Genomic DNA, 17226 nt, shown 5'->3' with positions numbered 1-17226 from the left:
TCGACAAAGGTTGAGCATATGTAGCGATAGTAGTAGATTGAACGATTGTTGAACGCATCCAAAAATACTGAATTGCGCCCTTGATTGCGCCCTTTGACAACTGTTTACTTTTCATTGGTTGAAATTTTTTTCAGAGGAAAACGAAAATCATTGGATTTCATTCGTCCGTCAAGCAACAAGAATTGGTTTTTCCATTCCTCAAGGAAGAAATAGTTAAATAGAACTAGCATAATATAGAAGGAATTAAACTCAGCAATAAAAATATATTTAAGTCAGAGTGAGGTAAGTGAAGTTTTAAAATTGAAATATTGTTTTGTCGGTATTCCTTTTATTGAGGATATCCGGCGATTACTTTATTTTGTTATATATTTTTACTCCCGGCGAATGTAAATTCCACTTCATTAATTAAATTAAGATTGTTCGTGGCTGAACCTGTAGCAATAGCAGTGTTAGTTGATCGTTCGTTGCCGATATAATAGTGCAGTGTTATTAATTTTTTTTAAAACTTATTCTATTTCAGATGGCTCCGGTTAGGCGTAATGTGTTAATATCATGTGCCTTACTGGTTCTATTAGGGACTGCTTCCGTAAGTACTGCTGCGGAAGACTCTGAGGATGGCGTCACAGTTGAGGTTAGTAAAGGTTAGGTGACCTAATTAAAGGAGTCTAGTTCGTATACCTACATACACCTGATAATTTTTATCGCCGGTTTTATTTAAATAACACACTTTTATGCCTTTCTCTTATTGGTTCTCTTGCACACTGAATATGTATGAAGTATTCTTTTTAGATATAATAGCTATCCAATTATTATTACTATATTGAAAAAGAGAAAATATATTGAAATAATTTGTAAAACTATTTTTATTTTGCAGACTGAAGATGAGGACCAATACCATAGTCCACAAGTGAGCCCAAACAAAGTGTACCTCGCTGAGCACTTTGATGATGAGAACTCCTTCAAGAAGAAGTGGGTTAAGTCTGAGGCCAAGAAACAGGGTGTTGATGAAAACATTGCAAAGTATGATGGTAAATGGGAGGTGAGTAATTATTTCTTCATTTATTTTTGTTTTAATATTTTCTTAAATATACAAAAACACATTAGGTAATGCATGTAAAATGTATAATTTTACATACTTATATTAAACCTAAGCTTCAATATTTAGATTATTAAATGTAGCTTTATTGTAGTATGTCTTTTATAGGTTGATAAAACACCAACTAGGTTATTAAAGACCCACTTTATAAGTTATTAACAAATCCACTGCATTGTGTTTAAAATTATATATAACAACATAGGCCAAGAATTCTGCATTGCTGTTGAAGCAAACCCAGGGTAAAACACTAGTTTTATATGAACAGCTGAAGCAACCTTAATAAACAGGAATTCCAATATCAATTTAACCAATTGGATAATTATAAACACACAAATAAAGTGCCATTCATGGGAAAGTGGTCAGTAATGTTGTGACTTTAAGTTTATTATTCAATACTGATTTATATTAGGGCTGTCATCTATTCAGGGGAATTATAATTAGGGTCATAGTTGGGTGTTCAGAAAAATATTGTCTTTGGTTTTTGGAGAAAATCCCTCGCAAACACACTTAAACACATTTCAAGTTTTCTTTTTATTTAATTATCAAAGTATTGACAGCTGTCTTTAAACTAGAACTAATAATAAACCTGTTAAATTCCAATTGGAAGTTACATACATACATACATACATAAACTCACGCCTCTTTCCCGGAGGGGTAGGCAGAGACTACCTCTTTCCATTTGCCACGATCCCTGCATACTTCCTTTGCTTCATCCACATTCATAACTCTCTTCATGCAAGCTCGGCGGTTTCGTTAATTGGAAGTTATAATAGTATATCTATTAATTAGACTTAAAATCGCCTAAGAAAGAATTCCAAGTTTATAAGCCTATCCCTTAGTCGATTTTTACGACATCCATAGGAACGAAATGGAGTTGTCCTATTCTTTTTTCTATTGGTGCCAGGAACCACTCGGCACAATGGAATAAAGAACTCTTAACTTATGACATATTCCAAACAGTTTGAAGACATTAGTACCTTCAATATTTAAAAGAAAACACATACATACATTACATTTTATACTCTCAATTTCAGCTACAAACTCCTACTCGGAAGATCTTCAAGGGTGATATGGGTCTGGTGCTCACGACGGAAGCCAAGCACGCAGCCATCTCGGCACTGCTCAATAAGCCCTTCGAGTTCAATGACAGACCTTTGGTCGTGCAGTATGAAGTTACCATGCAGGTGTGTTATAACTTTTAAAAAAAAAATATTTCAGTGTTGCTGTCATGGGGAATTAGGTTATTAACTTAAAGGTTGCTAATTATAATAACACACAGTGTTTCCTTTTTCTTCTTTTATGATCTGTCAATAGAATTTTTATGTTTGTGGTGCTACAAAATTGGTTTAGTAGTTTTTGAGTAGAGTAGTTATTGTTCGCGAGATCTTAGTTCGCAATGAACGCCTAGTAAACTCAAAAACCCTAAAACAACAATCTATGGAGTGGGAAATTAATAACCTACGTGGAACAATTACGATTTTGGTTTATATGTACTTACATACATATAATCACATCTATATACCTTGCGGTATAGACAGAGCCAACAGTATTGAAAATACTGAAAGGCCATGTTCAGCTGTATGAATTGAGATGCAAATAATGACAGGTTGCTAGCCCATCGCCTACAAGAAGAATCACAAGCTTATAAGCCTATCCTTTAGTCGCTTTATACGACATTCCTGCGAAAGAAATGTCCTATTATAACCGCGCCGGGAACCAAACCACATTGCCTATTATGCCATATAAATAAAACGCGAAAATTTGTTATAATTAACATCTATACTAATATTATAAAGCTGAAGAGTTTGTTTATTTGAACCGCGCTAATCTCAGGACTTGATTCGAATTGAAAAATTCTTTTTGCATTGAATAGACCATTCATTGAGGAAGGCTTCTATATAAAATCACGCTGCAACTGTAAGGAGCAGAGAAATAATGGAATATGTGAAAAAAAACGGGGAAAATTATTCATCCTTGAGGGCTTCAATAATGCCCAAAATAACTATTCCACGCGGACGAAGTCGCGGGCACAGCTAGTATCTTTATAAAAGCAACATGTTATGGCCGATATAATTACGCTACCGCTTGCTACAGTAATGTCGCGCCGATAAAATATAATTGGCTTAACGTTGACTCACTTTATAGCTGAAGACATATTACCTACTCAAAGTTGTTCCAGTATTTTCTTCGGCGCTATAATTGAGTTATGTTCGTTAAGATTTAGTTCAATTAGCCACATACATACATATGGTCACGTCTATATTCCTTGCGGGGTAGACAGAGCCAACAGTCTTGAAAAGACCGAATGGCCACATTCGGCTACTTGGCTTAATGATAGTATTGAGATTAAAATAGTGACAGGTTGCTAACCTATCGCCTAAAAAAGAATCCCAAGTTTGTAAGCCTATCTCTAAGTCGCCTTTTGCGACATCCATGGGTAAGAGATGAGTGGTCCTATTCTTTTTTGTATCGGTGCCGGGAACCTTTAGCTTTAGCCTTTATAAGCCACATAATCAATAAATCTCATTATAAATGCTAAAGGCCACATTCCGCTGTATGGCTTAACAGTGGAATTCAGATTCAAATAGTGACAGTTTGCCAGCCCATCGCCTAAAAGACGAATCTAATCGCAAGATTATAAGTTTTTTCCATGATCCGTTTTCCGAAATGACTTTCAGCATGACAATGTGCATTTGTCCACGATTTAGATTTAAGAGATCTATATTTGTTAATTGACGTCCGGTTAAAATGCTGCTGTGTACTTTGTTCCGACGCTACTTCTACACATGCGCTTCGGAAGCGGTAGTAGTTATAATTAGATTTTAGTGATGTGACGTCAATATGTGATACCTTGTATCCAATTTTGACAATAAATCCATTCTATTGGCAATCTGTACGGAAAGGGAAGCAACTGGCACACGCTTCTTTTTCTTCTCTGCCAGAACAGCACGGAAGATTGCACAAGATAAAAATGCGCCTATTTCCTTTTACGATTATACATGGGAAAGAGATAGCGAGATAATATTCTTAAGTACCTACCGGGAACCACAAGGCACAAATTACAGGCAAAGGCAGATTGGTTAATATTATTACTGAAATATGGAAAATATGCATACATATAATCACGTCTTTGTCCTTTACGGGGTAAACAGGGCCAACAGTCTCGCAAAGACTGAATGGCCGCGTATATTTACCACGTAGGTATATAGAAAATTCCTGATTTAAAGTCTTATACACCAAGCTCTTCTTCGCTACTTCTTGCTTCTTCGAAAATGAGTACATAACTCAAGTAAACAAAGCACACGTTGAAGTGACGACTTCCCGCCAGTTCATTGTCACGCGAGCGCATACGCATCTTCCATTAATAAAGTTCTTTATTTAAAAAACGTAAACGCAAAAATATCACAAAGAGGAGTATACAAAATGGCTGGCGCCGCGCCAGAATGGATTTCGGAAGCTCTATGTGCGTAGTTTGTAAATTCACAGATATCTGTTGTTGATGGTTCCAAAAAAATTTGGCAGTTTAATGGTCGTGTATTAGTTTAATGAGTGATGGTTTAGACTGACTGACTAACGGGCCAGTATTGATATTTTTTTAGCGAATATAGGAAAAGCAATAGAAGTTTATTTATTTATTTGCCAATGTACACAGAACACATATAAGAATGATAAACACAAGAGAAAGTAGTTTACATGTAGGTTCCGTTTATTTCATAACACATCTCTTTCAGCTGAAAGCAGCCGTTTTAACTATCGCTGTCCCGTTTCACGTCATATTAAAAAGTGAAACAGCGATAGTTTTTCGCGCGTGAGACATAAGACATTATTAAAATTTATTATTTATATAGATTAATAGATTTTTATATGCTAAAGAAATTAAGTGGGATCATGCAAACTCAAGTCTTGACTCTCCTTAAACTGACTACATTCACCGTCAATTCTTTGCCCTTCCAGTGAAAATTAAAGTATTCGAAAATTACTCTCTCATTCTTGCATGATCCGAGTTGCACCCTCAACTATATGCTTCAGGATTGGAGTCAGCTTACCGAAATGTCTCTCCTAATTTGTCCGGTCTTTGACATCTTCAGTTTCAAGTCCATAACCTCGCATTAGAAAACTTGGATTGTAGGATATGCGCTTTGGAAGCGGTAGTAGATTTGTCATAGGTATCTTTTGATTTCACCACATGGTTGACGTCGAATAAATGACTTTAAACTAAGTTTACTGCCGCTTCGTAAGTGTCAATGCAACAGAAGCGGAAACAAACTGCACTGCAGCATTTTCTTACAATCAACTTCACAATTATCCAAATTGAGAATAGAAATGTGGACGAGAGAATATAAACTTAAATTATTATTATTTTTTTTCAGGAAGGGCAGAATTGTGGCGGTGCATACATCAAACTCCTATCCAAAGGGACCAACACCAAAGCTGACTTGCAGAAGTTCCACGACCAGACTCCGTACACCATCATGTTTGGTCCGGACAAGTGTGGCAACGATAACAAGTTGCATTTCATCTTCAGACACAAGAATCCGAAGAATGGTACCGTTGAGGAGAAGCACAGCAAGAAACCCAGGTTCGAATCTTCGTATTTACAATTATTGTACACTAGCGACCCGCCCCGGCTTCGCACGGGTGCAAAATTATAAATGTTGTTATACATAAAAACCTTCCTCTTGAATCACTCTACCTGTTACAAAAAACCGTTGCGTAATTTTAAAGATTTAAGCATACAGACAAACAGACTAAAATAGCGACTTTGTTTTATGTACTATGTAGTGATACATACATTAAAAAAAAGGCAGAGACTACCTCTTTCCGCTTGCCACGGTCTCTGCATATTTCCTTCGCTTCATTCACATTCATAACTCTCTGAATGCAAGCTCGGCGGTTTCGGATACTCTTGACCTGACCTTTATTGTTCTACGTGTAAAAACGCCGTTATCCCTTACGGGGTAAACAGAGCCAGTAGTCTTGCGAGACAAGATAGGCCGCGTTCATCTGTATGGGTTAAAGATGGAATTAAGATTCAAACCGTGACAGGTTGCTAGCCTATCGCCTAAATGAAGAATCCCTTAAGTTTATTAGCCTATCTCCTAGTAATTTTACGATATTCATGTTTATTATTTACAATTAGTTCTGGTAAAAGAAATAGAAAGTGGAAAGGTGCAGTCCTTGCCTGCCCCTCGGGGAAAGAGGCATGATTTCTATATTAATGAGTTTTCATGATCATTAATGTGGATGAAACGAACGAAGAAAGATTGTGTCAGGATTAATTTCTAAATTGCCGTGTGGTTCCTGGATATGGAGAGATCCTATTCTAAACTGCCGGCAACTAAACTAAGACTAACATTAAATACTCTTCTTCTTAAATTTAAGAGCTAACTTTTATTTCCCATGGATGTCGTAAAAGGCGACTAAGGGAAAGGCTTACAAACTTTTCTTTTTTAAGGCGATGTGCTAGCAACCTGTCATTATTTGAATCTCAATTCTATCATTAAGCCAAATAGGTAAACGTGGCCATTAAGTCTTTTCAAGACTGTCGGCTCTGTCTACCCCGCAAGGGATATAGACATGACCATATGTATGTAAAAGTATTGTACTTTACAAATTGTAATTGTTACAATAAAGAATAAATAAATAAAAGCTAACTTATATTGTGGAGCAAAGACTGACCTGACATATACATATTATTCTTCTTACAGCCAACGCCTAGATGACATTTACAAGGACAAAGAGCCGCATCTGTACACGCTCATAGTTCGTCCGGACAACACGTTCTCCATCATGGTGGACAACAAGGAGGTGAACGCTGGCTCGCTGCTGGAGGACTTCACCCCGCCCGTCAACCCGCCGGAGGAGATCGACGACCCTGATGATAAGAAGCCTGATGACTGGGACGAGAGGGAGAAGGTCGGTTTTAAGTCAATTGTAGTTTTTTAGATAAAAATTTAAATTTGTTCATAAATAATTATTTTGTTTTCTTGAAATCAAATATTGACAAATATTAATTTTTTTTTTTTTTAAATTTTTTATTTATTTTAACAAATTGACATTTTATTTTCATCATTTAATTAAGATTTAATTAATTGACTTAAGTGACTTGTGTATAATATAATAAGGAAAGATGTTTTGTTTTTATAACTTTTGTAAACCCTAGTTAAAAACAAAACCCTAGTAATAAATATTCTATTCTATTCTTTAATCCATCTTGAAAAATCTCGCGTACGTTTTTTTTTTATTATTTTTATTATTTTACTAGCTGTGCCCGCGACTTCGTCCGCGTGGAAAAGTTATTTTGGGCATCATATTTATTTTTGCAAACATCCTCCTCGGCTTTATCAATTATAGCTGCTAAGCTCGGTCAGGCGGTCACGCGTATTAGAAGGAACGCTGGTTCGCCGTATTAAATGTTTCGCTGCAAATTGCTTATAACGACTATATCTCAAAACCTATTCGTCTGATTTATATACTGTAAATGGCAATTTTAGTCTACATGAAAAGCCGAAAGTAATAAACATATTTATTTGGATAAGGATTAATACTGAATTAAAGAAAATTGGTTTCAAAATAACTTATGTTTATAATGAAAAAATAATCTTAAAAAATGAACATAGAAGTGGTTATTGTAAGTAAATCTTAAGAGATAGATATATGCTCTCGCGGACTTTTTTGTGGCAAAAAATGAGTACTTCACATCTTTAGTACATTGTTTTACTATATCTTTGTTGGTTTGCGCAGCGTTCGCGTGGAAAGCTCGCAGATGGCCGACTCATTCAACTTTCACCTGCATTGTTGACGTTTCCCGAAGGAAATCCGGGATAAAATGTAGCCTATAGCCTTCCTCGATAAATAGACTATCTAACAGTGAAAGAATTATTCAAATCGGTTCAGTAGTTTCTGAGATTAGCGCGTTTAAACAAACAAACAAACAAACAAACAAAACAAACTCTTCAGCTTTATAATATTAGTATAGATATATTTGGAAGACCAACAGCAAGTTTTACTATCATTGGCTTTTAAAATTAACATTTTAGAGCCAATTATAGGTCTTCAATAATAAAAACAGTTTAAAAAATAAAATTACAGACACATATTGGTCGCGACGCGTCGTGCCGACGAACTACTTTCAAAGCTTTTCATGTAAAAACAAATATTTGTTACAGATTGTAGACCCAACAGCGACCAAGCCCGAGGACTGGGATGAAGATGCGCCCGCGCAGATTGTGGACCCCAACGCTGTCAAACCGGACGGGTGGCTCGACGACGAGCCGGAGATGATTCCTGGTAAAAAAATGTGTTTGACGATGTTTTAGTTTTTATTTATTTTGGCATAAACAGTCTGTTTTTTTATTGTTAACATCAAAATAATGGTAGTAAGGTGTAAAACACAATTTAGGTCAATGATATTAAAATTGAGATGGGCTAGCAACCTGTCATTTTCTCAGTGATATTAAAATTGAGATGGGCTAGCAACCTGTCATTTTCTCAGTGATATTAAAATTGAGATGGGCTAGCAACCTGTCATTTTCTGAATTCAATAGATAAACTCTTTATCGCACCAAAGGAAAAATAAAATCAGAAAAAATAAACAGGTGTCATCACTAAGCCATACAGCTGAACGTGACCTTTTAAACTTTTCGAGACTGTTGGCTCTGTTTATCCCGTTTGGGATAAAGACGTAATTATATATATGTGCTTGCGATCTGCCCCGGCTTCGCACGGGCAGGATTAATACATATGTATAAACCTTCCTCTTGAATCACTTTATCTATTAAAAAAACTGCATCAAAATACGTCGTGTTGTTTTAAATATATATAAACATGTAGAGGGACAGATGCGTGAATTGATTTTATTATAAAATAGCTGTGCCCGCGACTTCGTCCCCGTGAAATAGTTATTTTGGGCATCATTGAAGCCCCTTTAGGATGAATAATTTTCCCCGTTTTTTTTTTTCACATTTTCCTTTATTTCTTTGCTCCTTAGTAGTCGCAGCGTGATGTTATACAGCCTAAAGCCTGTCTCGATAAATGATTTATTCAACGCAAATATAATTTTTCAATTCGAACCAGTAGTTTCTGAGATTAGCGCGTTCAAAAAAACAAACTTCAGCTTTATAATATTAGTAAGTTTAGATTTATAACATGGTTTCACCAAGTACATAAAATCTGAACTTCAGTAATTGCATGCCGAAAGGTAAAATGTAGCGGTACTATTTATATGTACATATGTATATAACATCCCTTGTGTTACCTACATTTGCAATAAATAATTTGACTTTGCCGTGTGGTTCCCGGAACCAATACAAAAAAGAATAGGACCACTCCATCTCTTTCCCATGGATGTCGTAAAAGGCGACTAAGGGATAGGCTTACAAACTTGGAATTCTTTTTTTAAACGATGGGCTAGCAACCTGTCACTAGTTGAATCTCAATTCTATCGTTAAGCCAAATAGCTGAACGTGGCCATTCAGTCTTTTCAAGACTGTTGGCTCTGTCTACCCCGCAAGGGATATAGACGTGACTATTGACAAGTGTTATCATCTCTCAGACCCCGCAGCGGTGAAGCCTTCAGACTGGGACGAAGACATGGACGGCGAGTGGGAGGCGCCGCTGATTGATAACCCCAAATGTACCGCAGCGCCCGGATGCGGCCAGTGGAAACCGCCCACCATACCCAACCCCAACTACAAGGTGATTGTGAAGGGATCCATTTCACTCAACTAATTTTTTTGTCCTATTTTAGTTTGGCATAACGAGTTACGCATACAATTTTTTTGTCATAATGGTTTTTTGGCATAATTGGTTTTGGCATACTATTTCAATAGGCATAAATATAGATTAGACTAATTTATTTTTTGCGCGGAGCAGATGTATTGTAATGCGCTTTAAGGCGAGTACTTCTTAGGTTAGGTTATGTTAATAGCATAAAAAGTTATGCCAAATAATATTATGCGTAACAATTATTAGGCTAAACAAAGGTATGCCATGTAAAATTATGACACAAAATTTTATGCTAATAGATAGAGAACCGATTGTGAACATTACGCATCCAAAGGTGAATGTACAAAATGAAGAATAGGCGGGCCCCGTAACACTTCTGTGGGGGAGCACGCAGAGAGATGAGAGGGTTCAAAATTAAAATCTAATTTTATTCATGAAATAGGCCTGCGCTGGCACTTCTCACGTCATTTGACATTTCAATAAATTAATCAAATCATAATATAAAGGCGTGATATAATGTATATACATAATATCACGCCTTTACACACATATGTACATTTACATTATCACGTCTATATCCCTTGCGGGGTAGACAGAGTCAACAAATAGTCTTGAAAAGACTGATATGCTATGTTCAGCTGTTTGGCAGAATTGAGAATGGAGATTCAAATATTGACAGATTGCTAGCTCATCACCTAAAAGAAGAATCCCAAGTTTATAAGTCTATGCCGTAGTTGCCTTAACGACATCCATAGGAACGAGACGGAGTGGTCCAATTCTTTTTTTTATTGGTGCCGTGAGCCACGCGGCACTGTATGTGTGTGTGTGTGTGTGTGTGTAACAAGCGCGCGCTGCGCCTGCGCAGGGCCCGTGGCGCGCGCCGCTGGTGGCCAACCCGCACTACCGCGGGCGCTGGGCGCCGCGCCGCGTGCGCAACCCGCACTACTTCCGCGACGACCGCCCCTACCGCATGACGCCCATCGTGAGTATATCTATCTATCATCTAGTGACAATGATCTAATCATTAAGAAATTCATTAATACATATAGATTAATTACATAGATAAATGTATATACAAATTAAACAGATTGAATTAGCATCAAAGTATGTTCGAAACTTGTGTTACGAGATACTAACTCAACGATACTATATTTTATAACAAATGCTTATATAGTTAAACATGCAAGAACCAGGCCAATCAGAGAAAGTTCGTTTCTCAACAAGGCCTGGCTGGGATTCGAACCCGGGACCTCCGGTGTCACGGACTAGCGTAAAAGAAGACTGATAGGCCAAGTTCAGCTGTTAGTACTTAACGATAAAATTGAGATTCAAATAGTGACAGGTTTCTAGCCGATCGCCTAAAAGAAAAATCCCAAGTTTATAAACCTATGAAAAATAGATGTTAGCCGATTCTCAGACTTACTCATGCATACATGCATGCATAGTTTGTTACCGCTTCTTCTGCACTGACGCCTTGGAAGCGGCAGTAAACTTAGTTTTTAAGTAATTTATTTGACGTCAACCAAGTTGTTAAACCATACGACAATTATTAAGCGATACAATAATATCCTATAATAATGAATAAAAAATTTTGAATTTTGAATTTTTGTATTTGAATACAAAATTTGGTTAAAATCGGTAAAGCCGTTTCGGAGGAGTACGGAGACGAAACATTGTGACACGAGAATTTTATATAAGTATAAGATATACAATGTATGTAATAATTGAAATTGTTTCCAGCACGCTGTCGGATTCGAACTGTGGTCCATGTCGCCGATGCTGCTATTCGACAACCTGATAATCACCGACGACGTGGCGGTCGCTGAACAGTGGGCGATGCAATCCTTCGCGCTCAAGAAGGCCAAAATATCCAGGGATTCGGTGAGTTCTCTTTTTTTTACATAGATATATACATATAATCACGTCTATATCCCTTGCGGGGTAGACAGAGCCAACAGTCTTGAATAGACTGATAGGCCACAACCAGCTTAATGATAGAATTGAGATTCAAATAGTGACAGGTTGCTAGCCTGTCGCCTAAAAGAAGAATCTCAAGTTTTGTGTTGAATCCCAACCGTTATGTTTGAATAAACCTCATCTATCGGGAACCACACGGCAACAATAGAAAAAAAAAGGAACACTCCATCTCTTTCATATGAATGTCTTAAAGGCGACTAAGGGATAGGGCTGATAAACTTGGGAATCTTTTTTTAGGCGATAGGCTAGCAACCTGTCACTATTTGAATCTCAATTCTAACATTAAGCCGAACAGCTGAACGAGGCCAATCAGTATTTTCAAGACTGTTGACTCTGTCTACCCCGTAAGGGAAATAGACATGATTATATGTATGTACTAGAGGCCGTCCGCGACTTCGTCTGCATGGAAACCCTATCAATCCCGCGGGAACTCTGGGATAAAAAGTAGCCTATGTGTTATTCTGGGTCTTCAGCTACCTACATACCAAATTTCATGGTAATCGGTTCAGTAGTTTTTGCGTGAAAGAGTAACAAACATCCATACATCCATACAAACTTTCGCCTTTATAATAGTAGTAGGATGTAATCCTGATCTGTTAACTGTTAATCAAAACAAATTTATATCACGAAAATTTGAATTCTTTAATATTGAATGTCAGGATTAGAACTAATTTTGGTATTTCAACGCAGCAAACGATTTGGGGCCGTTTACTTCGCGCTATCAACTACAAACCGGGTTACTGGGCCATGTATGCTATATACTGCGCCATACCTATATCGATCTACATCGCGTTTCTCGTCAAGCGATATAAAGAGGTTTCTTATAAATATATATATTTATATATAAAGACTATATGTAGCGTATAAGGCCAGGTTTTTAGTGGAGCAAGCTGTATAGTACGTTTTATTGCGCTATTTTTTTGTATGCCTGCCTAAAAAGCGTTTCTCGTTAGGCGGTATTATTATTTTGTAGCATAAAACTAGAATTTGTGTGGGTGAACTAAGCTATATCAATATTATCTTTAATATTTAAATCTTTAGTATCTTTTGTAATGTTTCTGCCTTTTTTAATGGAATGACCACTGCAATCTTGAAGGTTTCATGCAGCACATTAGCTGTCATATTCTTAAGTTTTTCTTTGATACGTGAACAAACATACAGACAAAAAAAAATTTCAAAATGAACATTTTGGCTTCTATTAACTAATGTTTATATTTCTTCAATATCATCTATGTACAGACAAGTTGTGATATGTATAGAATATAAGTAGTAGATGGTAATGTGTGATGTAACGTTATTCCCCCGGACTCCTTAGTGGAGTGAGCGATGAAGTTTAAAAAACATTAATTGGACGATATCTGTACTTGAAATATTTAAAAAAAAAGACCATATGGTGCATCAGGTGTGTTAAGCTTGTTCCAACCTTAAAACTAGTACACAAAAAATTCTCCCCCACCTCCATGATTGTATCCCAATCACGCGAAAACCATTGCCTCGAGCTTAAAGCGGTTTAATAAGATGTTGTTGACTTGGTCTTACTTAAAAACTGATACGCAAAAAAACTCACCCCCACCACTCTAAAAGGCAAAAAAGGGGGTCAATTTTGTTCCTTGTAAGTAGTAGATGCTAGTGTGTGAAGTAGCGCTATGCCCCCAGGACTCCGTTGTGGAGCGAGCGTTGAAGTTCACTGGCGAGAACCCCTGGATATACGCGGTGGTCATAAATTAAAATTATAACTGACCGATATCTGTACATGAAATATTTTGGCAAAAAATCTGTACGGGAGATCTATATATGACCGACAAGCCGAAAACGTGACTATAACTTTCTTTCTGGTCGTATGATTGTGACCACATCATGCGAAAACCATTGCTACGATCTTAACGCGGTTTTATTAGATGTTGTTGACATGGTCTTACTTAAAATGTAATACGCAAAAAACTCACCCCCCACCACTTTAAAAGGCAAAACAACATCAAGGCTTGGCCTTTTTAAAATTTCGAGGCTAATTCAACATAAATTTCAAAAGGGGGTCAATTATGTTCCTTGTAAGTAGTAGATGCTAGTGTGTGAAGTAGCGCTATTCCCCCAGGACTCCGTGGTGGAGCGAGCGTTGAAGTTCGCTGGCGAGAACCCCTGGATATACGCGGTGGTCATCATTGGCAGCTTCATCGTGGTCGGGTTCCTCGCGTATATGTGCTGTGGACCTAAATCTGTGAGTTGTTATTTGATTTAATTTTGGAATTTGTAGTTTTTTTTTTAGTTTGTATGTTAAATTTTTTTTTTAATGTTATGTGGGTTATACTTTATACCTATATTATTAAATTCATGGTTGGTTATAAAAAAAATTGAATACATATATGTTAAATTCGACATTTTATATTATCAATTAGCTGTCGACTTTGTATGAATAAAACATATTACTACAGGTTTTACGTACATTTTGGTAAATGGCGTTATGAAAATATCGATAATTGTGTGGTAATTCTTTTATTGTAGTTTTCTAAGTATATTTAAAATTTTACCCATGTCAGACTTGTCTTTGAAGATATTTTCGCCTGTCATGCCCACTTAAAAATATTCAGACATCAATTTATGTACAACATATGAAAAATAGATGAATCCGTTTGGAATTCTTCTCCTTAACTTAATTTTTGCTAAACTTGTTCATAATTACGATAGATTTGTATTTCAGTTTTATTCAATAAAGATTTTGTTAAATAAATCAAATTTTAATGTAGAACTATATCTGCTATATAGGACTCAGATGGTGATTTAAAAAAGAGTGACGGTGTAACGGAAGACGACCCGCAGCAGTCGGAGGGCGAGGCGGAGGCGGAGGCCGGGGCGGAGGCCGGGGCGGAGGCCGGGCGGCCGCGCAAGGCCGACCTCGACGCCGAGCCGGAGCCCGACGAAGTGGACGTCAGTATTTATTCATATTTTTTTAATGTTGACAATGTGCATTCGTCCACGATTTTGATTTAAGTGATGTATATTTTGTAAATTGACGTCCGGTGCAAATGCTGCAGTGTAGTTTGTTATGCCGCTACTTCTACACATGCGCTTTGGAAGCGGTAGTATATTTATATGATTTAAGTGATGTGATACCTTGTATCCAATTTTGAAAATAAATATATTCTATTCTATACATACATACATAACAGAATACACATAAGGAATCAGCATGCTAAAATTCAAGTCACTAGACTCTGCGGTTTGGACTGGGCATTGTTTATAAGTGATTTGTAGTAAAGTGATGTTTTCACACGAAGCGGCACCCGTTCTGACCTCGGCAACCAGAACTCTGACGTCAACTGAGATTTTACAAAAAGAATGGCTATGACAGACGGACATGACGAAGCTTCTAGATATATATAGATCTTAGATATAGATATATAGATATTTCTTATAGATTCTGTTAACATCAAATTTTATTTTTCTATTTCTTATTGTTGCAGACCACTCCACTCGTGGACACAGATGGCGCTGGCGACGGCCACAGGAAACGGAAGCCGCGCAAGGAGTAACATAACTAGTTGTTCAAATGATTTCGTCAGTGCGAGGTACATTTGTAGTGTATTATTTCTTACTTTGTTCAAACTACCCCCTCTTTTTGCTTTTCCGCCCTTTTGGAACTTTCTTTTTTTTATTCACTTGTTTTACAGTTTTATTTTTAGATGGACATCTTGAAATTTCATGTCGATTTTTTTTTTTAAATTTCTGCCAAATGTTAATTATGATTGTTTGTTTTTACTACGAATATGAGTCGAAGTAAGATAACTTATAGAAAAACTTTACGAATTTCTTTATATTTAGCGACAGAATTTTAGAATTTGATATAATTTTGTAACAAAATTTAGCTTTGTGTGTAAACGTTCAAAATATTATTATATATGGTAGATGAATTTGTATTCTTGTCCTAAACCACATTCAATTAATTTTATTATCAATTCTTCAATTCAATGCAATATTATTTGATCTTAACTGAACCATTTGATTTGAAATGTTTTCCATAGTCAGATTTGAAAATACCGTGCCTAAATTTCGATAATTAGTATTTAATTATTGTGTTCATTGAGTAGTGATTATTAATTACAATATACTAAATTAATATTTAAAAATTCAAATTACTACAATTCGTTTCAATCACAAAAATTAATTAAACGTCGATCCATAGCGTTTTCCCTTATTAATTGTACCAGCAGACAAGTAAACAAATGGATTAATTGTGACTCTTATTATACCTAATTACTTAAAGATTTTTGTCATAAAACTGAAAGCCACGAGTGTAAAGATTTCTTTGCTATATATTTTTTTAAATTGCTTTTTTCTTTCCTGCCAAAGAGACCAGTGTTTATGTTGTAACAACACATGAACAAAATGTGAACGTAGTTTTTTTTTTAATAATTTCGTTAATAGTACAGAATGGATAGATATCAGCTGATTGTAAGATATTGTTTTTGGAGAATATAGGTTATTTTGTGCCAGTGCTGGTTTTTTTAAAATTAGGTTCATTGCATTTTTTTTTCTATCGTAAAAAGCGTGAACATTCATGTCTAGAACGCATTTTAAGTGTGTGATGTGTAGTTTAAGATATATTTTCTAAATTGTTAGTTTCATGTAGCTGTAACATGACACGCGCGACGCCGTTTTTAACGCGCCAAAAACAATCGCTGTTTCGCTTTTTTTTTTATAACGTCGAAACTTGACAGCAAAAGATTTTCGCGCGATGAAAACGGCGTTGCGCATGCCGTGCTCAGTGGACTGATGACTTACGATTTCAATAACTTTAAAATTAAGCTTTATAACCAAAGCAATAGGGAACATTAAGGTACTGGCCCGAAATGGATTTGTATTATATTATTACAAATAACATTATAACATAATATATTGATTGTGTAATGGGTCATGCTTACCACATCACTCGAGTATATTAAAATTTCTTCTTCTCTATATTTATAAGACGCAGATCAATTTTGAATTGATCAAATGCCTATAATATAATTTATAATTTTCTTTCTTTATACATTTTTATTATTATGTCTGTAATTTAAAAAAAAATAAGAAAATAACTTAGACATATTGCATTTACTATGAAGTAAAGTTATGGAAAGCATGACCTTATTATATACTACCTTGTAAGGTAACTGGTATAAAATATAATATGTATAAAATATTTATTTATATTTGTCTCTATGCATTTTTGTTCGTATGTGCGTGTGAGTGATTAGGTACAAGTTAATGGACTGTAATTAAACATTAATAAATAAAATATTTATATTTCGGTGTTTTATTTGTACGAAAAGTTTGACAGGGTGTAATAAAATGAAATATGACAAATAAGTTTGAGGAAGTAAACTTTTTTGTTGTACTTATATGGATTATCTCGCGTTTCATTGAACCGATTTTAATGCGGTTGTCAGAAA

At 36.0% G+C, this 17226-nt stretch overlaps 1 protein-coding gene across 1 annotated transcript; it reads left to right on the top strand.

Moving 5' to 3' along the window:
- Positions 1–95: 95 nt before the first annotated feature.
- On the top strand, positions 96–17080 carry LOC106132177 (calnexin). Its single transcript, XM_060944573.1, has 13 exons — positions 96–282; positions 521–631; positions 875–1039; positions 2131–2280; positions 5467–5675; positions 6805–7012; positions 8266–8386; positions 9651–9793; positions 10689–10805; positions 11564–11704; positions 13893–14015; positions 14561–14722; positions 15259–17080. The coding sequence occupies exons 2-13, from the start codon at positions 521–523 to the stop codon at positions 15325–15327; spliced, it is 1719 nt and encodes a 572-aa protein (XP_060800556.1). The 5' UTR covers positions 96–282; the 3' UTR covers positions 15328–17080.
- The last annotated feature ends 146 nt before the right edge of the window (positions 17081–17226 follow it).

The sequence above is a fragment of the Amyelois transitella genome, chromosome 6, assembly GCF_032362555.1.
Source record: "Amyelois transitella isolate CPQ chromosome 6, ilAmyTran1.1, whole genome shotgun sequence".
Lineage (NCBI taxonomy): Eukaryota > Metazoa > Arthropoda > Insecta > Lepidoptera > Pyralidae > Amyelois > Amyelois transitella.
The sequence above is the reverse complement of the archived record's forward strand: the minus strand, read 5'-3'. Positions and strand labels throughout refer to the sequence as shown.

Coding starts and splice junctions, on each gene's coding strand:
- LOC106132177 (XM_060944573.1), top strand. CDS start 521: ATGGCTCCGGTTAGGCGTAATGTGTTAATATCATGTGCCTTACTGGTT. Junction 632..874: donor AGGATGGCGTCACAGTTGAG/GTTAGTAAAGGT, acceptor TTTATTTTGCAG/ACTGAAGATGAGGACCAATA. Junction 14,723..15,258: donor CGGAGCCCGACGAAGTGGAC/GTCAGTATTTAT, acceptor TTATTGTTGCAG/ACCACTCCACTCGTGGACAC.